Source organism: Bombus bifarius, unplaced genomic scaffold (genome assembly GCF_011952205.1).
Source record: "Bombus bifarius isolate JDL3187 unplaced genomic scaffold, Bbif_JDL3187 scf7180000007980, whole genome shotgun sequence".
NCBI classification, from domain to species: domain Eukaryota; kingdom Metazoa; phylum Arthropoda; class Insecta; order Hymenoptera; family Apidae; genus Bombus; species Bombus bifarius.
The window spans coordinates 536,675-559,062 of NW_022884365.1; the positions used below are offsets into that span (position 1 = coordinate 536,675).

The 22,388-nt window shown below is 34.5% G+C and overlaps 4 protein-coding genes across 12 annotated transcripts in view; 1 reads left to right on the forward strand and 3 right to left on the reverse strand.

Annotated features, from left to right (window-relative positions):
• Positions 1-11,353, forward strand: part of LOC117204793 (MOB kinase activator-like 2) — a 65,134-nt gene extending 53,781 nt beyond the window's left edge. For 6 of the 8 annotated variants that reach the window (XM_033442531.1, XM_033442537.1, XM_033442536.1 and 3 more), the window contains 4 exons: positions 7,888-8,142; positions 9,589-9,713; positions 10,056-10,283; positions 10,749-11,353. In XM_033442531.1, coding sequence (XP_033298422.1) covers positions 7,888-8,142; positions 9,589-9,713; positions 10,056-10,283; positions 10,749-10,822 — 682 coding nt within the window. In that variant the 3' untranslated portion in view covers positions 10,823-11,353. The remainder of the gene's footprint in view (positions 1-7,887; positions 8,143-9,588; positions 9,714-10,055; positions 10,284-10,748) is intronic. The other 2 variants (XM_033442533.1, XM_033442535.1) reach the window with 2 other exon arrangements.
• Positions 11,354-11,559: 206 nt separating this feature from the next.
• LOC117204795 lies at positions 11,560-13,222 on the reverse strand. Its single transcript, XM_033442538.1, has 2 exons — positions 12,918-13,222; positions 11,560-12,552 (listed from the first exon to the last, which is right to left on the reverse strand). The coding sequence occupies exons 1-2, from the start codon at positions 13,064-13,066 to the stop codon at positions 12,126-12,128; spliced, it is 576 nt and encodes a 191-aa protein (XP_033298429.1). The 5' UTR covers positions 13,067-13,222; the 3' UTR covers positions 11,560-12,125.
• On the reverse strand, positions 13,137-14,151 carry LOC117204796. The gene is made up of 4 exons (XM_033442539.1): positions 13,850-14,151; positions 13,644-13,782; positions 13,547-13,578; positions 13,137-13,327 (listed from the first exon to the last, which is right to left on the reverse strand). The coding sequence occupies exons 1-4, from the start codon at positions 14,004-14,006 to the stop codon at positions 13,146-13,148; spliced, it is 510 nt and encodes a 169-aa protein (XP_033298430.1). The 5' UTR covers positions 14,007-14,151; the 3' UTR covers positions 13,137-13,145.
• A 242-nt stretch (positions 14,152-14,393) lies between these two features.
• LOC117204791 (palmitoyltransferase Hip14) lies at positions 14,394-21,828 on the reverse strand. Of its 2 annotated transcripts, none has more exons than XM_033442524.1 (10): positions 21,358-21,828; positions 20,222-20,460; positions 19,934-20,133; positions 19,640-19,849; positions 19,272-19,566; positions 19,014-19,214; positions 18,531-18,692; positions 18,303-18,459; positions 17,901-18,145; positions 14,394-17,809 (listed from the first exon to the last, which is right to left on the reverse strand). In XM_033442524.1, the coding sequence occupies exons 2-10, from the start codon at positions 20,357-20,359 to the stop codon at positions 17,573-17,575; spliced, it is 1,845 nt and encodes a 614-aa protein (XP_033298415.1). In that variant the 5' UTR covers positions 20,360-20,460; positions 21,358-21,828; the 3' UTR covers positions 14,394-17,572. The 2 variants fall into 2 exon arrangements, with proteins under 2 accessions (XP_033298415.1, XP_033298416.1); XM_033442525.1 differs by having other exon boundaries at positions 19,272-19,551; positions 21,358-21,827.
• Between the last annotated feature and the right edge of the window lie 560 nt (positions 21,829-22,388).

Below are 22,388 nucleotides of genomic sequence, written 5' to 3' on the forward strand. Positions count from 1 at the left end.
CTCAAACAATGGTGTATCATTAATCAAATTCACCGCAGCCTTGAAGATCTATAGCACATTCGAAAAACATAGAAATCAAATAAACTACTTCATCGGTTGACCTAGAATCCGACGACCTAGAATCTGGCGATCTAGAAAAACATGCAAAATCGAAATTAAAAGAAGAAGAGAGAAGAAACTAGAAAAATGAATCGATTACGTTCGGTTCTAATCAAACTTTGATTCATTTCCTGTTTTCGTAGCAGAAGTCGAGCAAAGTTTGTAAGTTGAGCGTGAAAAAACATGTGCCATTGCATTGATTCGATTGAGGAATGCGGCGGGAATAAAGGAACTTTAATCAATTAACTTTTGTCCGGGAAGAAGCTTCATTTGTTCTTAGGAGAGGAAGAACGAAGAAAACGGCAATAAGAAAATGTCCGACCAACGACTCAAATGATAGATTAAAAGCGAATTGAATGGAGCTATTCGTAAAGACCATTTGCTCCTGTACAAATCCGATAATTCGTTAATCTGATTAGCCAACCGGTGCTAGTCGATTAAAGATGTAATGTTCTGTGCACAATGTGATTAGCAGTCGTTGCTCATGAAGCGCAATTAGAATGTAGAACATGAGTTAACTGTGATATCGACGAGTTTGCGGGTCGTAATGCTGTCTTTGTCTTCGTCTTTGTTCTAAATCCGACCACAAAAAAATATTTTCGTATTTGAGGAAAACTCGTCGATTTTCTCTTATTTGATCTTGATCTATTCAATTTAAGTTACACAATTGGATATGAAAGGAAGAAGCGTATCTCCTTCAAGAACTGTCCTTTGAGCGTTCAATTTTGAAGGGTCGTGATGAAAAATTATAGATGACGTGTTAGTAGAACCGTCTTGCTTATGTTAGTATCCTCCTTAAATAACTCAAACTCCATCCGTAGTTATAGTAACAAGCAGAAGTAAAATTCTGATCAAATTATCTCGTTTCTCACAGTTATAAAACCAGTCGATTAACTACGTTTTAAAATATGCCTGAAATTCGCAGGCAACCAGAGGTTCCAGCGCTGGTGTAATAACATCATCGTCATGCCAGAAACCGTGAATTCTAATTAAAAAGTAACATCGTTTTCATTCAAAGAGCGGACTCGCGTCTTGTCGCAACGTTGATAAATGAATCACAGGTTTCAATTAAAAATACATCGCAGAGTTTTCCCGCGACCTTATTAGGAATTTATCCCGCGACATGTTAAAAATTGACGCTGTTGATTTTAATGAAAATATTTAACGTGCAGTTTAATTATAAAAAATATCATCTTCGTACGCACGCTATTTTTACAAGTAAATCCGTTCTTCGCCGAAGTAACTCGAATAATTCGAATCGCCTACTTATTGCTGGTATTATACGAAATAGTCTGGAGACCATTGGCAGTTAGATCCAAGTTATAACATGGCCACCATTGTAGTTAAACGTGGATTAAAGGATTGTTGGATCGAGAATCGAAACAAGTTGCCTCGACTCTGCTTTACTAAAAGTTAATTAACACGTACGGAACACATGTTATCGTTTGACAGTTGGACATATATTTTATCGTTTGGCTAAGTTTCAGGGACCTTGATTTTATCGAAGTACAGTCGATCCGTATCTAATTTGGAGAAATACATAATATAAATTATAATTAAACGCAATTCGAAGCAGAGAATATTTTTAGGTATTATACTGAGGTTGGAATTAAAGTAAGAGTTGAGTAGGTTTCTCGTTTTTCTTTAATGTAATTTAGTTTCGAAAATATTTAAAAGATAAAATTATAATTATAATTTTTCTGTTTATAAATAGAATTAGACGATACGCTTCATTACAAAAAAAAAAGGAAAAACAGAGATGTAATTACAATTACAATTTTTCTTCTTATAAATAGAGTAGTTTATATAACTTCCAAGTCGCGTGACGTTAAAAGACATTTATTAGGTAAAGTGAAATTGAATTAAGGTTAGATTCGTCTCGTTTAGATTCAATTAGGACGAATTAAATTGAATTCAGTTTTGAATTATATTTGGATAACCTTGGAACAAGTGTATGTTAAATTCCTTTCGGTTAAGGTAGGTTACCCTAGATTAGGATGGGATTAATGCATTTACTCTTAAACTAAAATACGTCTCTACCGGTGTCAGGATTAAAATTGCAGATGAATTTCAATCAACGTTAAAACGATTTCGTTTGCTGTCCAGTTTACCGTGCGTGTGTAACCTACATTAAACCACGAGTTTGATTTTTCCGTTTAAGGTAGGAAGCATCGTGAAATTTCCGGGGCTGCCGGATGGAAACTTGCTAATTACGAGACATCCGAGCGGACAGAAGAAGAGGCGGCCACAAGTGCATCGCCTCTTCTCGTGAGTGCACATTTCGAAACAAGCTCGCTCGGCTCTAGCGATTGTCGGAAAACCGTGTGCGAGTTTACCTTCCTGCACTTCACTTTCGGTTGACTATTTAGTCTACTTCCGAGTGAAACATTTTTCCGTGAACATCAGCCATAGTTTCTCTTTTTCTTTCTTTTTTTTCAAGAAAAGTTTATTCGACGTGTTCAAATAAGTATCAGATAACGAAGTATACAGGGTGGTTGGTAACTGGTGGTACAAGCGGAAAGGGGGTGATTCTACGCGAAAAAAGAAGTCGAAAATATAGAATAAAAAATTTTTTTTTAATTTTTCCATCGAGACAACGATCTACAATGAGATTCGTTATAACGAGACGTGTTAAAGTGCACGCGTACCCATCGAAAATTCAAAGTCGATTTTCTAGAAGACAAAGCCTCAAACGAAAAATTTTTATTCTATATTTTCGACTTCTTTTTTCGCGTAGAATCACCCCCTTTCCGCTTGTACCACCAGTTACCAACCACCCTGTATATTAGTAGACGACGATTGTACGTAATTTCGAATATTAGATCGCAATGTTTATCGGTGCATTGTGATTCTTGTTGCAAACAATTTAATAAAGTAACATGTTGTAGGAATATACGCTACTCCGCTACGGTGGATCTTTACTTTCAAAGACGTTTTATCGTAACGATATAATAAAATTAACCTTGGCTGTGGATTTCGAGAGCCACCACATTATACGTACAATACTTTGTTATCGATCTTTTCCCACTTGATATCCTCATTACGCGTAACTATCAAGGAGAGAATCGACGCGAATGCGGTGCCGTTGTAGGAACATATTGCCGGCAGTATTAGCGATACCAGGCTAATGAGCTTGAATGTGTTCCAAAATTCGCCGCGGGAGCTGACGATGTATGCAAGAGGATGGGTAGCAGGAGAAACGCCGGGGAAAATCACGGCAAAGAGCGACCTTTCGAACAAAGTGCATTTAGGCCAACATAATATTGTCCTTCATCCCGGGAATGAAATTGCTTTTTTCAGTTACATGCTGCCCTTTAATTTGTTTTCCACCGACGTACCGGTATAGTACGTTCTTCCGATTCCACGAATATATCGATTGCGACAGGACTCTTTCGTTTCATATCGATTACCTTCGACCGTTTCTTTTTGTAACGAATTACTCGACACTTAGATCATAGTTTGAACACAAATAACAACGGTACCAGAATATGTACGAATTATTAGTTTATAAAAATATTTGTATCGCTGTGGAAATCTATGTGGAAAAAATACAGCGGCCAAAACAATGCATGGAGCGCATTATGCCAAGCAGATTTTCAAGCGGCTCGCGGTAATAATTCATTCAGAATCGAGGTTATAGAAATCAAAAGAGATCGTCCAGGGAATAGTTTGTGGCCAGCTTCCGTTTTGCCTTTCTTCGCGCATAATAAATGCTCAAAATATAATTACGAGTTCAAAATGCGCGTTAATGAAAACCTATTCTTCGCTTGAAACCTCAGACCTGTTCTGTGAAACGTCTCGCTATTCTGCTCTCCAAGTAACCCAAACAGAGAAATAAGGTTTATTATCTCTCCTTCCTCAATTACATTTGCAAATTGTTTTATCGTGATAAAAACAATATACTATATCTATGTTGTAAATTACTACGAACGTTATCTTATTTTTTTCATCGTCTTTCGTTTCTTCGGTTATTTATTTATTTTAGTTATCATCGAATATCGAGTATCATGAGAATATTTTTTAAGATCGATTATTCCGTCGTTCGCATAAATCAGTCGTCTGATAACGTATCAATAGATGATTTAAAATGACCAGCGCTGAATAACATCGCGTGCCAGTGACTACCAGCTCGATAATTAGTCTTCATTCATACCGAAATCAATGGAATGTAATTTCAGGCAAATCACATGCCACGCGCCCTATAATCAAAGATGCAACGTGCGAAATAATACCTAATCTAAAATGTGTCGCAAACCATGCTTCACGACTTGCTTATTGCTGTTTGCACGGTAATCGATGCTTTCCAGATTAATGAAATACTACTAAACAAGAACGATTTTCGCGTCAAAATTTTGATTGTGTAGAAAGTTTGTCAGATTTATGCAAAAAAGTGAGAATATCGTGTTAAATATTAATTTCCGGAAGCGAATTTTTTCCCGCGTGTTCTAAAAGTGCTGCCGGTTCGGTTCAGCGACGTTTATATTCGCTATGTTTTGCATTAAAATATTTGCTATCATAGAGATTTCGATATTTGCAAACATCAAATCGTTCCACGAACTGCAAGCTAAATAAGCTGTTTTAAGACCTCGCCAATCGTATAATATATCTATGACGAAGACAAACAAGGTCATAGCCATTTCTCTTGGTTCTCGCATTGCGACACGATTCTTACGATAGAAATGTAGTACTATATTGGCAACTTACGATCTCGCGTTTGTTCATCGAATATACAACAGTATTATATTAGCGATTAGTAGCTTTTACGAAAGGGACGGTGTTATAATATGGAAGATTCCTCTCCTTCGGAACAGGAAGAACACGGTACTGTTTCATATTCAAAGAAAAGTATACCAATTTAGATAATCTTTAACTGTAACTTACAAGACAACGTATTACTGCGTGGAAACTTAGTTTCACGCCAAAGACCCTAGATTACATCTCATTAAACATTAGAGCCCATATTACATTTCATTGAGCACTGTATCACCTTACTACTCATTCTTACCTTCCATTTACGATAAAACCTTGCAAGTCTATATTATCAATTCCATTTTTCTTCTACAAAAAAAGTAAAAAGAGAAAACAGAGAAAAGAAGGGGCTACGCTACCACAAAACACGAAACAAAAACGAGAAACGATTGCCTAATCGAATCACGTCTACCGAAATAACACGCGGTGAGACAAGCGCAGTGTTTCGAACGTTTGATCCCACTGGATAACAACTGGTTGCAAGTTTTGTCCTGGCGGTGTTTCTTTTTTCAGTGGTAATTAGCCGAATACGTATGCATTGACTTGAACCGGGTAATTTCGCGCGCTGGTTGACAAATACATTGTGTCTACAAATACAAACGGAACGTAACCTTCGGTAGAATGAGGATCGTAGAAAGCTAGAGGCCGTGGCGAACTTCGTTGTTCGCAGACCAGGCGGCTGTAACCCTGAGTCGAGATGAACAGAGTGCAAGATGTTTGTGCATTAATGCCTGCGGTGGGCTGCAATCGAGCACGATACACCACCTACCGAAACGGCTCGTATTTCATGCGGATGCAACGTTCATTCGCGTTCGCGTAATCTCTGCCAGCCTCGAGACCGTCTACCGCTACCTAACCCGTTTGTGCAGCGATGGCCGTTAACATTCGCTGCCTGAAATTCCGCCAACCAACGAACGTCTCCTTTCTCTGTAAATATGCAACTTTCGTTGTATAATTCAAATTTGACATTAATTAAGAATCGGAAGAGAACCCTGGCTTCGGGCCACCTTCAACCCAACAGTGTTCTGTGCGAAATAGATTTAACGCTTCTGAAATTGTTAACGTAGTATAATACGTAGTAACTCGTAATAATTGTCTTTGACCTTAATGACTTTGGTAACTGTGAGTCGAAATTGTAGAACATTCGTGTCATCCGCAGTGTTCTATATGAACATATGTAGCATATATAAGGCATAGAAATAGCTCGTACTTCTGTGGAATTATACGTGAAACGAGTAACATTTACGGTTGCATGGTGAAAATGGATTTTGCACTACTTCAATTATGGAGCTTTCAGCCATTAGCGACATTCATACAACGAACTGGGTTGTTGGTCGCATTTCCAAGTGAAATTGCTTTAAATTTTGGTCGTGAAGATTCGTATCATTTGCATCCAATTTCCATTCGATTTATCTCTGTTTAAAGGTACATGTATAAATATACAATTAAAAACTCCAAGTCAAGGAAATGATGTAAAATATAAGAAGACGAAATGCAGCATTCGTCGACAGTGAACGATATTAACAATAATTGATTACGTTGTTCAAAATATGCAATGCTGTAAAAAGTGAATACGATATCGCATGTCTTGTCAAATAATAATCTGAAAACAAACAGAAGAAAAAAAGAAGTAGTTGGTCGAACAACTTCCTCTCGCGATGAAAACGTAATCAATGAACTGCAATTGGTAATAATCTCTACATTCGTAACATATTCAATGGTAAATACCTGCTAGCTTTTGATAAACAATTCTCTTTTTGTCGTATGAAAGCACTCGACTCGCAGTTTACTGGAGCAACCGATAGTACATAAAACTACTTTGAAACAGAAAACTAGTGGGAGTCGATAAATCCGGCAAAAAGAGCGCACGATTTCTATTCCCGTATCCCTGGATGTGCGTGCAGCAAGTTAAAGTTTCTCGCGTGGCGATCTCTCGAAAACGATCCTCGACTATCGTTCTCTTCTCTCTCCCTCGAGTATTTCTCGTGCTCTAGATCCGTTCAGTTCGACGATCGGTGCGCCGATAACGCGTACTCGAAACACAGATCGAAGGAGTCGTTTGTAACGAGACGTCGAATTCGCGGCTGCATCCCTTTTCCATGTACCTACTTTTCTTCGTTTGACTCTTCTGGTTCTGAAGAGGCTCGCAAAATGCGTTTTCGCCGCTTTCTTTCATCGGCCAGGCCTCGGTGCTTCCACTAGAAGAATTTTTATCGCAAAAAGCACGGTTGTCCTTTACACGGTTTTTGTATAATCGTGGTGTATAATCGTGGTGAATATGACGGTGGACGATGTCATTGATTCGAAATGAGAGATTTCGCCGTTAGGTTCGACCGAACGTGCTTTTGGGCACGATGGATTGTTTGGAATTTCTTTCTCAGGTCTGTTAATTTTTACCAGTTTCGATGATCTCGTTAGATAAGATTATTCGTTATTTGAGAGAAAAAGAAAACATTGTAATGTAATCACCAGCAATTTTATTAACAGTAAAATCAAATATTTGTAACGCCAACTGTGCAATTTCGCGTCATTAAATCAACAATAAGGAAAGGACTATTTATATTGACACGCCCGTCAATGAAACCAATATTTTTCATTCGTCATTTTTCACATCCCAGGACAGCGTATCATCCATCCCTTATCATATCGAAATATAATTTTCCAACCTGCACTCTCACATTTCCCCGATAACATTGAACACATTGAACACCGAATTACCATATTTTTTTCGTAATAGTGCCGAACACGAACAAAAACGATATTCAATCTACTTTTCAATTATAATATTCCTCGGCTAAAACTATGATTCAAAATTAACGAATCGTTCCAGGACAAAATTCCTCTTACAAATCCTTCTTCTTTAATGCCACATCAAAACTCACAGGTACCATTCTGAGATCGATATTCGGCTAGATCGGTCGCGACACACGAAACCCTTACGCTAAGCAATAATATGCTTTATTACTTGGGCAATTGGTAGCAGGTTGTGCGATGGAGGGTCAAAGAGAAACTAAACGAGCGATTTCACGCTATTCGTAGAAAAGCCCGACGAAAGGAGAAGGATGCGGGAACTACAGAGGATCCGAAATTGTACCTCGAGGAGGCGGCCCTTGAAAGGCAGCTGCCAGAGCTGGACCTGAGGATGCTGGTCGATTTACCACCCGGTTTGGACTACAACGAATGGTTGGCCTCTCACACTCTCGCACTATTCGATCACATCAATCTCGTTTACGGAACGATATCCGAGTTCTGCACGATGACGGGCTGTCCCGATATGACCGGTCCTGGCTTAAGGTGCGTATCGTACGAATAATAATCGTATGTCGATCCAACAACTTAACTTACAATTTTTGCAATCTTAAGGTTTTTCATTCTGAGCAATTAAATTAAATTTTGTATCTATCGTATTAAATTACTTAAAAAAAAAAAAAAAAAAAAAAAAATAGGCAAAGAATCGTAAAAATAAGGTAAACGCAGCGAGGAAAAATTAAGAGATACGGCGACAAAGTAGTTAAACGTTATGGCTGAACAAGCACTCCTCAATGGTCTTGAGTGGTCAATTGATTTTGGACGTGCACTATCGAGGGGATAAATAGAATGTACATTGAACGATTTTTGGATGAGTCGAAGCAGTAAGAGTCGTTGAATGTAAATAAATTGTACGAATCGATACTGCGATAAGAGATTATGTTATTTGCATTGTATTCAGTTAAAAAATCTTGTTTATGAAATGATACATTTTTAAATAATCATAGATGACGTATAATAAAACTCAGCAACACGAAATTAATTCAAGGTAGAGGTAACAGATTCTTCTTATAAATTGAAAGTTGATGCTCTACTTCATAATTTCACAACTATCATGTTCTATAAAGTTAACTAATGACACGGTTCCGGTACAATATTTTACGAATTAAGTTCATTGAAATTTTTCCTACTATTTGATTAATACAACTAGCTTTCTCTTTTTTGTTTTATCGATGTATGCAAGACGTTCTAGTAATCACGATACATGCCGTCCAACAAATTGATCCACGCGTTAACCATCAGATTGCTCCTCCATGACTGGAGGTGTTAACCTTAATTAAAGTTTATAACGTGTGATCGTTGACAGCTTTTTTTAACTAGGCCTATGATCGATGATAGAAATAGAATCGGATATAAATAAAAAAGATAGGATGAATATCGATGTGGCAAAAAATGGAAATGAAACTAATTTGGGACATTTGTTATTATATATACACCTATAAGTTATTCTACAATATTTAAAAAACTAAAAAATTCGTAATTTTAATATTTAAAAAGTTAAACAGTTTATTCCTATGTTTATTATGAATTTTTGTTCACTGAACTGTATGTACTATTTAAAAAGATTTCGCGTTATAGCATTAATTTCCACAGTCTCTAAATAAGAAATTCACGGAACAGGTAAATTTCACCAATAAATAATGTATCATATAGTAAATATATAAATTATCTCGGATAGTAATCCTTAGTAAATTCTACATTATCCGCTTTCAAAATCTACTTCGAACGTCCACAATAAATATAACGCTTGCCCTGACCCAGAAAAGAAATAAAAGAAAGGAAGAGAAGGTAGAAAAAACGAGGAAGGATTTATTCTTTGAACAGTTTTCTACTTGTCCTCGATCTGTTTCCTTTTCCTTTATTTTTATCATTTCTACCATTTCCGCCGGGCGTTATTACGCACTCATGTAATTCGCCTTCTTATCGTTTCAGAACTTATCTGTGGTTTGATGAAAAAGGGAAGAAAACGAGAGTGGCAGCGCCACAATATATAGATTATGTTATGACTTTTACACAACGCACCGTTAGTGACGAAACTATATTTCCTACGAAATATGGTAAGTTATCTGTTTTACCTTGCCACGGCGGCGACTAAATAGTCGTGACACGCCGTTAACGTACAGTTTACGATTATTTATATCGTCGCATCTAAACACATTTTCTTCAAATTGTAAGAACGCTAACGGCGCACTAATATTCACGTAGTTCATGTTTTAGAAAATCCGATAAACTATCATTAAAAAATGAATAAACAGAGTAGAGTGTAAAGCTATATTTACAGCGACATGCAGTCAGAAGTCGAGTAGTTAAGTACATTGAGTGGTATCAAGATCTGACAGGACCCGACATGCAGACGAAGCCATAATCGTATTAATTGGTTCGTTTCCTGAATGTTTCAGCAAATGAATTTCCTAGCTCGTTCGAATCGATAGTGCGTAAGATCCTGCGGCTACTGTACCATGTGGTGGCACACATTTACCACTGCCACTTCAGAGAGGTAGCACTCTTGGGGTTGCACGCTCACCTCAATTGTGTATTTGCCCACCTCACGCTCCTTAATCAACGCTTCAACCTTATCGATCCCAAGGAAACGGAGATCTTAGGAGACTTAGAAGCTGCCCTCTTGGGTAAGCTTACCTACCGAGATCGATATTATTATGTAATACTCGGGAACGTTATATTATCATAATAGGATTACCACGGTTTAAGAAGAAACATTAGCGTTACGAATGATACGACCTACTAAAATCTCACGATATTACATAGAACAGTCACTCGATTAACCACGGGCAAAACGATAAGCCTCGAACGCGTAGCCATTTTGACACGTTGATGATGTTGTTTAATCGTAGAAAGGATATTTCTTCGATTCATTGGTGAAATTATTGGATCCTTTTAACGCTTTTATCCAATGGATAGTCTCGGTGCAGTCGTTTCCTCTACATTTATAACTTGATAAAACACTCGAATATCTTATTACGCGCGCACCTGCAAAGATATTCGACGCGTGAATTTCCATATACTTAAAATGATATAACGTTTTTTAATGCGTTTTAAATTACCATTTACTAAGAATGACCACGTAATTGCAGGTGACTCGACATCATCATCAGCGCCTTCATCACAGACCTTAGCCATCCAGGAGACTCCGACCACAACCACCTAGATCGCAATGCACAGAAAGCAAGAGGTTGCAGTTCCTGAGACTAGGTGACGATAGGCGTTTTGTTTCTTTCCTTATCCTTTCTCTTCTCTGACTTTCTCTTTTTTCTCTTTCTCTTACTATTTCTCTCCCCTCCTCTCTCTTTCTCTTTTCTATTTTGTTTTTTTTAAATAGAATATGCGAACGACAGAGTTTAAGCATTAACGACTACATACGCAGGTGGAGCGAAAGCGCAATTCTGTAAAAACCAAGTAGTACCTGTACATAGCGAAGTGTGAACAACTACATGATGTAATTAGGTTCCTCCGTTTGTTGTTTGTGAGATTGTACATAATTTATTAAACAGTAAGATATACGAAAGAGACGAAGGATGATTATTAATTATTATTGACAAAGTTAGTTGCTATAAGAGGATAATTTGTTCTGTAAAAACAAAAAAAGACAGAAAAAAAGCAAAAAATAACAAAATGAATGAAACTGATGATAATATTGTAAAGTTTAAATAATACCAAATATATACCTGGTGTTAAGGCATGTGTTATATTCGTTGAAACTCGAACAGCTGCTACCGAGCTGTTCCCGAATCTTCTACAGTTCACATCATTGTATCCTGGGACAATGCCTTCTCGAATCGATGATCCAGATAATTTATCATCATCTACGGAAGGTCAGCGGATGAAGTTTATAATTTGCTTGACGTGACCATTCATACGCACAAATTACGCTTTATATTAAGTTTCTTTTTTTATAAGCACATGTGATAAAAGGATTTAGTTACTTCTTAACCCTTTGGGATCCAACAAAATCCTTTTTTAAGTCGATACAATATCTGCTGTTTAAAGAATTTTGGAATCTCGCAAGTTCAAGAGAACGCAATGTTTTTTCCTCTTTCTAAATATTGCCTCGTAGATATTCTAAATAACAATGCCTAATAGAAAGGCCTGTACTTAGCAAACACACTTGGATCTTAATGGGTTAGATTTGTTTTACTCTATTTAATCACGGTTCAGTTTTACCTCGATTCCTTCATAATCGTTCAAATACCAAGATAATGTCAATCACCTAGATATAATAGGTCGTCTTTTTTTCACCTCTGAACCTTAAACAATGAAAAACAGATACAGTACAGGGTAGAGAGGTATACAATTAAAATAGTTTGGGAACAGAGATTCCGAAGCTACTTCCCTAAACCAACATTTGCATGGTGCTATTTTTTTACGAGTCGTACGTAAGAAGGAATTATGAGTTTTTGATACCTTATTCCCTTCTTCGTCATTGAGAATTCGCACTTTCTTCTATCCGATCATCAAGTGCAAGCAACCGAGGGAGCGGTACCCTGTTTCACCTCGACGATTCGAATCGCCGCACACACGTGTGCAATCTCCCGTAGGAACAGCCCTATCGCTTCTGCGATAGGCTCGCAAAGATCCTTGAAAGACGTTGCAATATTGTATAACAATATCAATACAGGCTGTATCAGGGCATTAAACACAATCGACAATAGTGGTTTTATAAAATAGTCCGCCAACAATTGCAAGATGCCCACAGTCAGCGGTCGGATTATACTGTAAAGTATAAATCGAACCAATTGTAGAATAAACGCTGTGATGAAAGCAGTGCCGATATGAATAGTCCCAAATATCTCGGCCCAAAAGCGAGTCGCTGCTTGGTCGGTTTTCTCGGCGCATTTCTCGGTCGCTAATATCGGCGGTGAATCCGTCGTTTGATAATATCTGTGAAGATTGTGAAGGATCTTACGTCTTAACGAACGTGTACGACTGTAAAATAGCTAACGTGATGGTCAAAGTTTTTTTAAATTTCTTAACGATGATACATATATATAAACTTTGTTTTTTGTATTTATTATTTTTTTTATATATATATTTTTAACAATAACATTTTGATTAGAATTTAAGAATCGAAAAATCTTAAGTTTTTAAGTTTAATCATCGTCATTTGGAAACTAAATGCTTGTATTTTTCTGGTTTTTGTTGTTAGACGATATAAAATCGAACGATTATGTAAGAGCAATTGCCTGCATAATAAAAATTATAAATGATAAAAAGAAATCTATTGAAATATATATGGTTGTACCTACGCAGAGTTCCCATGATCGAAGTAATAGATGTCAATTTTCTCAGTTACTTCTACTTTTTTCTTTTCCGTCTTTGGTGGTTTTGTATTGACTGATTCTGGCGCATCGTGTTTCTTTTTATTTGGTATCCCTTCTGATATTTCACAGCACATGAAGGGCTAAATGAAGTGCATTGTTATCCGCATTAAGTATACCAATTGTTTATATACTTTTTATATTTAATGTTCGTACTTAAGAATAAAAGGAAAAATAAAATAATGTTATTCTATTAATGTGTATATTGTGCTCTACCTCCGCATAATGGGGACATTTCTTTGGTGTTAATTTCACTTTGTATGATTTGTCTTTGCTTTCTAAGTATTCCTTCCTTGGCCACTTCCACTTAAAGGGACACCAAAATAGTCGTGATTTATCTGAAAAAGTCATATTTCGAGTGAAATGGAAATAGATCGAGAAAAAAAGAATCAGCAAAGCATTTAGATTGTACTAACTGAAATAAATTATATTAAACGCAATGTGTTTCAATTAATAAGGAATATATGATATTATTAATAAGATTAATATAAAACAAAAATCAAAGAAGTCACCTTGTTAGTGATAGGATAAATAATTTAAGAGGCTGATGTGATTACCATCTCTGTACTTCAAAGGTAAAGTATAAGTTCTGCTAGAAAGTAAAAAATGTGGTTAATTAATAATTGTTAAATAGAATGGGAATACTTGTATTACATCTTGTGACCGTGACATAAACATGGATTTGAAGACGGCTCTACCAAACTCTTCTCTTTCGGTGAATCTTTCTTGCACGGTTCCAGAGATGCTCCGTGGTGTACAGCTGAATGTATCTCTCGACATTTACAGTCTTTAACTTAATAAGTGCGATATTTATACCTGAATTCTAGCTGTTTAAATGATTAAATTCCTCGTGTACCTACAGTTAAGTTGTTGAAAAGGATCGTCCTCTCTATTCACAAGGTCACAAAGAGGTTCCTTAACATTGGCATTAACCGAATAAGTAGATTCTGTCTGCAGAGATGTTATGTTAGAAGATTCTGTTGCGTCCGTATATGAACAATCTTCTCCAGAAACCATGATAAACACATTTCTTGAAAAGAAATTTAATAAAACTTGAAATTAACGTAACACGAATTAAAACAAAATTAAACTGTCAAGTGACAGCAACTAGAACATTTAATTACATTCATATGTTTGTAATGCCATAATTATTTGCGATCCTTTGACTGTTGGCAATATTCAATGCTCGAGAATTTGATAAGGTCGAATTCTTTAAAAGAAAAAATTCACAGAAATATATTTCGCTAATCGAATCAAAATGTAAATAGTAAAACAATAATAGTCGATAAATTAATCATTTATATATATTTTTTTATTTGTTATACAACGTATAGTAACTATAATTGAATTTCGCAATTAATTACCAAGAATGTTTACATCTCCGATACTTTGATTTTTTTAAACTTTATTTGTTCTTAAAACGCCGTTAGAAGTAAAAGATTATTATTTACATTGATTGAATCAGAAGTAGAGTGTTATAATTAGCCTAATATGATTCGATACAACAGCTGTAAACTGATCTATGTTTGCGAGGAGTTCCATAATTTTTCAAAGTCGTAACAAGTCAGACAAAAAGTTTTTACAACTATATTTAATCGTTTTTCACGAAAAACTTAACTAGAATCTAAACTAGATTAACTAGAATCTAAACGTTCAAATGCTCACATATTTCTAAATATCTGCTTTTTTTCAAATCTTAATCTGTATACTTGATTCATTAATTCAACTTCCTTATACATTTTCGAAGCAAACAATTCTTGCAATTTACAAATTAAATGTTTAAAAATGTTAATTATTATAAAAACTTTCCTGTCTTGTATTTATCTATTTCTTATTTGTATGTTTCTCAAAATGTTATAATACAGTTTCTCAATGCTTGTATTCGTTGATATTGCGTCATTACCTACACAATCCTTCTTTTGTTTCCGACTCACTCACTTTGAAAAACAAGAGAAATTGCTTGCCATACATAAATCGACTGTGTCTTGTCGCTCATAGGAAGTAAACATAATCTACATACCAGTTTACCTTAATATCAATTGGACTAGATCGGAAATATGAATAAATACTAAACGTATACCATACATTCGAGAGAAATTATATGCTTGACTTAATTAACACATTCATTCTATAAGTAATTAATAGTTTGTTGTCAAGTAATTACATCTAACTAACATTTGTATTTATAATATTTATACGCGTCGTGTTTCTTGTAATAATTCTGACATAGAGTATTCATTCTTCAATATCATCGCACGGTCGATTCTATATATTATATGATATTACATACGTATGTCTCAATGTTTTGTACAAACACCTCGTAACATTCTGTACAAGCAATCAAAATTGAAAACTTATTTTTAACAAAGAAGAGTCGGATAAATGTACCAAATATTAATTTCGTCCTGTACATGCGTATTCTTATATCAAAGACTTTCGAAGAAAATTGCCAAATTATCAAACTAAAATTAAGTTCAGTTATATGCATAATGAAATTAAATGACTTGCATATAAACTGTTACTATAACGTAAACTCGAAGAATCTAATAATACAGTTGATGAAACGACCTAATCGTTATCTTCGGTTGTTATACAGATAAAATTAATAAACTATGGCACGACGCTTGTCTATGCTCAATTATTCGGAACATATTGAAGATTACTTAACGAATAAAAACTTAAATTTAAAGTATCTTTAAACCACTTTTGATCGATCCACAGAGTGTCTTTTTTATAAATTCATACAAGGTAATATACATAATTGGATATTTAGGCACCTATTGGGAATGCAATGTAAAAAACACATGCACTCTCTTTAGCTTGAGTATTTAATACTTATACTTAATAACTGGTTAAACGGGATCATTGACGAAAATATTCGTAACATGGGCTTTTATTTTAAATTATATCTTAATAAAATTAAATTGAGTCCTATCCTGTTAAGGATGCAATCAATTGTAGAATGTCTGGTTTCCTTCTTTAATTGTGCGCGCAACACAACTTTCATAGTATTAGTATTTGATAATTACGACTAAGAATGTTAGAAAGTGGAATTGACATAGCAACTTGCAACCTTAACAATGCACTCCAATCGTTTACGCATGTCAATGATGCTGACAAACGAATTAAAAGCATAAGCATACATTTTTAATCACACGCTAATGTTAAAGAGGAAAAAGAAACTCACAGTTATACACCGAAGTACGTTTCTGGAATGTAAAGTAACATTTCACAATTATTTTCTATTAGTAACTGTCGTCACACGTTGTAATTGTACAAAAATGTATCAGGCTCCTCTCTTATTTTATATTTGGTATTTCTACGCATAATAATATAATTTTTTGAAATTGATGACATTATCAAAGTATGACATCTATTAAAACAGACATTATAAACAATTGTTATAGACTATCCTATATTGCTATCGTTTAAAATGGTTTTTACATAATGTAGTAATAGATTAGATACAACAGACAACATTAATCAAATCTTACAAAGAGCATAAATAAATACTTATATATATATATATATACGAGTTTAAATACGTATAGTATACGCATGTCTTTTGAAGAGTACAAGCATGGCACTTAAGTCAGGTAAACTTATTCATAAGTACGAAAAAACGGATTAAATTGCCAACAATAATATGCAATGTAATTTTACTTACAATAATGTTGCACAACGTTTGATTTATTTTTTGGATTGAAATTGATCCAGTAATTACTAAATATAAATATGCCATACTTTTCGTTAGTAATACCTTTTAATAACTTTTTTACATATTCTGAATTTTATTCAAATTTAATATGAATACTCATGTTTCTATCATGAACAATAAAAACTACAAAGTACAAATAATTGTAATAAATAACGTCGATTATATAATGATCTTATACAACTGACTGTCATGGCTCTTTTTGTATAAAGATATTACTGTTTTCCAACATGATCAGAATTGTACTTATACAAATAAATTATTTATGGATTAAATCTGATACTCGTTGGAATTTATAACATTTAAAGTAAACTTAAAAACTTGTAATTGAAAAAAAGAGAATATTAACATATTTATGTTTTGTGACATTACAATTCCATGAAAAGTATAGATATTTACAATGCGACGTAAACTAAACTACATTTTAATCAATTATGTTAGCATTTCGTTTATCGCAAGTAAGAAGTAAACTGTAGAGATAATATACGAAGACAAAAAGGAATCTTGGTTCATAATTTGTTGTAAAAATAGAGTCAAAGTACTTGTGCAACGTGTTCTTCTGTTTCATATTTGAAACGAAGAGTACACAAATGTGGGATATGCATACTTACGTCGTAGAACAGTCTTTTACGGTAGACGAATGTTAAAATTTGTATTTCATTAAATGTAAGAAATTACTTATATTATGCAATTTAAATCTGTATATGCAAAATCACTACCTTCCTTAAAAGTCACTTCCAATTTTGTAGTAACTCTTTGGTAATTCAGAAGTATACTCCAGGCGCAAATGATATGACACACTATGTTAGCTTCTGATGGCAAAATTACATTATCTTCCATGACAGTTCTGCGACCCTTAAGAAAAATTCTAAATATATTGGAAGTTGTCTTTCGTAGCAAGTAAAGGCAACTTTTCGATGCTTTGTTTATGATCGAAACTATGTAACCAGTCTGAGCTGGGCTTTGCTTTTACTCCACAGAAACTTAAATTACAAAAATCAGCCGCATTTTGAAGAGCGCCACGATGGAAAGGATTCCCTTGTTTGAAGTGAGCATAGCGTCCCGCGTTCATACGTTCGTTTGTTGTCATACCAAGAACCATAATCTAGTAAATAAAAAATATATATTATGGTGAGAAAATAAATTGTCGTAACTCGGTTGATTATATAGACCTAAAGAAGATAAAATGAACAAACCTGATAACATTGACACGCGAGTAGCGTGCCGACCCAAAAGAAATGAAGGGCCGTATTTGCTGCAACCCACATTACCCAAGCATCGCATGTAGCCGTAGTAACTAGATAATTATCAGCAGTATGCCCTTTTGTTAAATTTGTCCAACACTCAAATTGCCAATACTGTGCACTAGCGGATAAAATAACAATACAGAGGCCTAATAATGATGCTAAAAATCCCAGAAAATACTTGTGATTATGCGCACCTAAGTTTTTAAAAAGAAAAAACGGATGTTAAAAATTGTAAGTACAACTGCGTTATTTGAAATTAGATTGTCTAAAGCTAATGCAATTTGAAACTGTGCTAGTTATATATGTTATTAACATAATAAAACCATCTTCCACATAAGTTTTTTGACATACCAATGCAATTATTAATCCAAGGGCAATGATGATCAAAGCGTGCAACGCATCGGTCACACGTAGAACAATGTTTAGATCTCATTGGTCTTCTAATCAAGCAACTGCTGCAAAATGATTGTGGTTCAAAACCACCAGACTCTGCTAATTCTATAATTGTCTGAAAACAATGAAAAATTGAAAAATACACTTCATCTACAAATAATGTAATCGTAATATACAGACTGTTACATTTAACTTATCCTCATGTGTAGCTGTAATTACACCTGGATCACCCCTCCAGGATTGTAAGAAACATATCCAGAGTGGTACAGATCCACCTACTAATAGTAACCATAGATACCATGCAGCATGTATGCCTAACCAAAATATCCATGTTATATATATCCACATCTGTAACAAATGATCGTAAAAGATGTTGATTATGAAAATGCTAATGTTATACAAGTTACATATAAAGTAAAAAGTTATTGAAAGAACACTAAATCTGTATGCTATTTTTAATAATATTAATTTAGCTTTCTTATGTCTTGTGATAAGGCACTTGTATCTAACACGTATTGTGATAAGTCACTTGTATCAGTTATGTAAAAGTTGATATCTGATATAATTCAGTCACTTCTCTTTACACAGATTTGTAACATTATTTAATTCTAAGACTTTAATATAAAGGTCTAGTAATAATAAATATGATACGTCCTTTTGAATACTCACCTTTGTAGCCAAATAGATTGACATTGGTATAATATGAAATAATCGTTCGTCAAAGATAAAATGATTAGCTAAATACAGTGCTATATAAAGAGTGATAAAGGCACCTATTTTTATTAGATAATCCAATCCACTTTGAAAAATCATTCCAATAAGATAAAAAACTATAAATGGTGTACTGACCATGCAATACCAGCGTATTCTCTGCAAGAAATATAACTTTAAAGAGCGAAATTAGATAAAAATAATTAGAGTGCACACCTTATCCCTACACCATATTCGTGTTCTGCCCTGTTTTTCTCTGATTTCTTGACTGATTTTATGTCCTAACCAAGCAGCACCAATATGACGATCCAATAATGTCATTGGTGTTTCATATAGAACATTAGGTCGATCCAAAGATGCACCATGATGGACTAGCGTTGATATAGCTGTACTATTCTCAGCTATAATAGCCCAATGCAAAGCAGTATTACCATGTAAATTATCTGCGAGCAAATGAGATGCTCCTAGAGTCAGTAACAAGCGTGTTGGATCTAAACTGTAAAAGGAAGAACTTCAAAGTAAACAATATAATGTAATTCTAAAATTTTCACAAATAGATATTTTCATTTTTCTTTCACACTTACCTATTAACTTTATAGGCACTCCACATGAGGGGTGTCATTGCACTTCTGTCTGGCATATTTGGATTTACTCCTTTTGCAACTAGATAAGCTACAATAGAGGTATGACCAAATTGAGCTGCCAAATGAATACATGAAAATCCTTCAGAATCTCTAAGAGTTGGATCTGCTCCTGCTCTCATTAATATCACAACTGTAGATAAATGACCTTGTCTGGAAACAACAACTTATTTTATTTGCTAAAAGATTCATTAGATTCCATCATAAAATCGATTTGAATCATAATTTAAAATTAACCTTGTAGCCCAATGTAGTGGTGTGGAAGCAAGTTCACCACCGATTGCATCAACAACAGCTCCCTTTGCAATTAGATATTTTACTATGTCTTTTCGATTATTTATTGCTGCCCAATGCAATAATGTTACGGTTTCTGAATCTGGCTGATTTACATCAGCACCAGCTTCTACTAATTCAGTCACACGATCCAAAGCTCCATACTGTAAAAAATTAATTTCCCAAATAATAAATATTTTTCAATGCCTAAGCAAATAATTAGCCAAATAATAGTATTTGAAATTTAATTACCTGAGTTGCTCTAACAATGTCAAATGAACTACAATCCTGTGCCGGAGGTCTAACAGGTTCTTGATGATGACTACTTGGATCATCAGGTTCCCCACTACCCTCGCTTTGACAGGCAGTTTGTATTTTTAATGCATACATGTTGAATTTATTAATATTAACTTGGAAATCAGGCTATAGATACAAGAAAGGTCTGTGTCCAAAAATAAATTTTTAAAATTGATTTATCTTGTAAAATGTAACTGAAACAGTAACAATATATTGCTCTATTAAATTTTATCTTCTAAAATTTTTCTAAACATTATTCATTTCTCTAATAATTTTTATCCTATTATTTAAATATCAAAGTACCATTTATATAGTCATTTATTATTAATAAATAAACTCGAACAAATTTTCGTATAACTTTTATATTAAAACATGTTTAATTTCCTAGCATAACAAGTTCTTTACATATTTAAATAAGAATAATAGATATTTACATAAATACTTATGACTTTTATAAATTTATATTACGATCAGTTTTATTGGTACTTTGTCACATGACATCTTATTAAATTATTAATACTTCTATAGACCATATTATAAATGAAAATCTTCACGATTCTCCTTATTTGACCTTATAAACTACATCGATCGAAAATATAAAACATTATCAAGTAAAAAGTTGCTAACGTTATAACATACGAATGTCCTTCGTCTGACGATTAATATTATTCAATTTAACCTACAGTAATCAATTCATCGTTTGTATTCACCGTGTATACCGCGTTGTAAATACGATGTGTATTATGGCGTACATCGAGCATATTGACAATCGATTCGGTATTCGCGTCAGGGACTAATGATAAACGTCACAATGAACGATTCTTTCCCATTATTGAGAAATTTTCGAATCACGTTATTACATGGAAGAATCTTACTTCTCTACCGAAGTTGTTGATACATATATAATTACAAAAGAATATAATTCTTGTAGTTATCCCAAGGAGGGGGCAATATAACCGTTAAACATCAAGACAATTAATAAAAGGCAACTCCATGATAAGATTAAATTATTTCACAATATTGATGAGATGATTTCCGATTATATCTGTAAATACATCTGTGACTACTATTACGATGATATCATATCTTACCTCCTAGGTAATGACAACGGTGATGGTAGATTTGCATAGTATGCGGCATGCTACCCTCGAATACGTAGTAAAGGGTTAGATTTGTACTTAAAGGATAAACAGTGAGCGAGGGTGGGTCGCCGGCACATCGCATACAATCCAGACAAGTGTTGACCTTTTTTTCTTTCGTCTGTGGAAAGGATATTCTGCAATAACTTGCTGTTTCTCCTGCGACTCAGGTATGTCAGCACTGTTCTTATTCTCCTTATTTGTCACAGAATTTCATCGCCGTGAACGTTTCCTTTTTTGATGGAATTATTGAGCACAGGCCGCGTACCGGACCGATACACGATACACCTTTCGCGTCACATGTACGTACATTCTGCTATCTCAAATTTCACGAGGAGCTTCTTATTGACCAAACGGTTTCGCAAACAGCCCGATCGGTATCCGATACTCATCGAACGAATGTAAAGTCAGGTAAAGTTATCAGCGAGTCATCTGGCGGAGGAAGTAAATACGTACGTGTATATGTACGCGGTTGTTCTTTCTTTACAGTATCGCATGAACTTGACTTTACGTTTACCGATATCGATATATAAAGTAGGAACGAATTTTGAAATCGTCTGTACATATAGTTAATTAACAATAAATACGATTATTCTTTGTGATTTCTACTGCCTAAATTTGGCTTTACTATAAAGCAAGTTCGACGATTCGAAGCTGCAGTGAAATCAGAAAGAATATGCGGTCGATGAAATAGAATCTAACTGACAATTGAATCATAAATGTTTAAGAGGATGACTTTGGAATATGAGAGAAGGATTAGGACAAAACCTAAAAAAAAGGATAGTTTCTCGAATCTGTTTTTAAAAATTTTAAATAATTAACATTTAGAGCAAGTTGCTGTACAATTAAAGTTATATTTGCATTCCAATTGTTATCTTTAATCTTTCGCGCTCTCTATCGAGCATGATAGTTCAGCTGTATGAATATTAACATCCGCAAAGTGTATTCTTAAATAATCACTAAATATATATAACACTCATGAA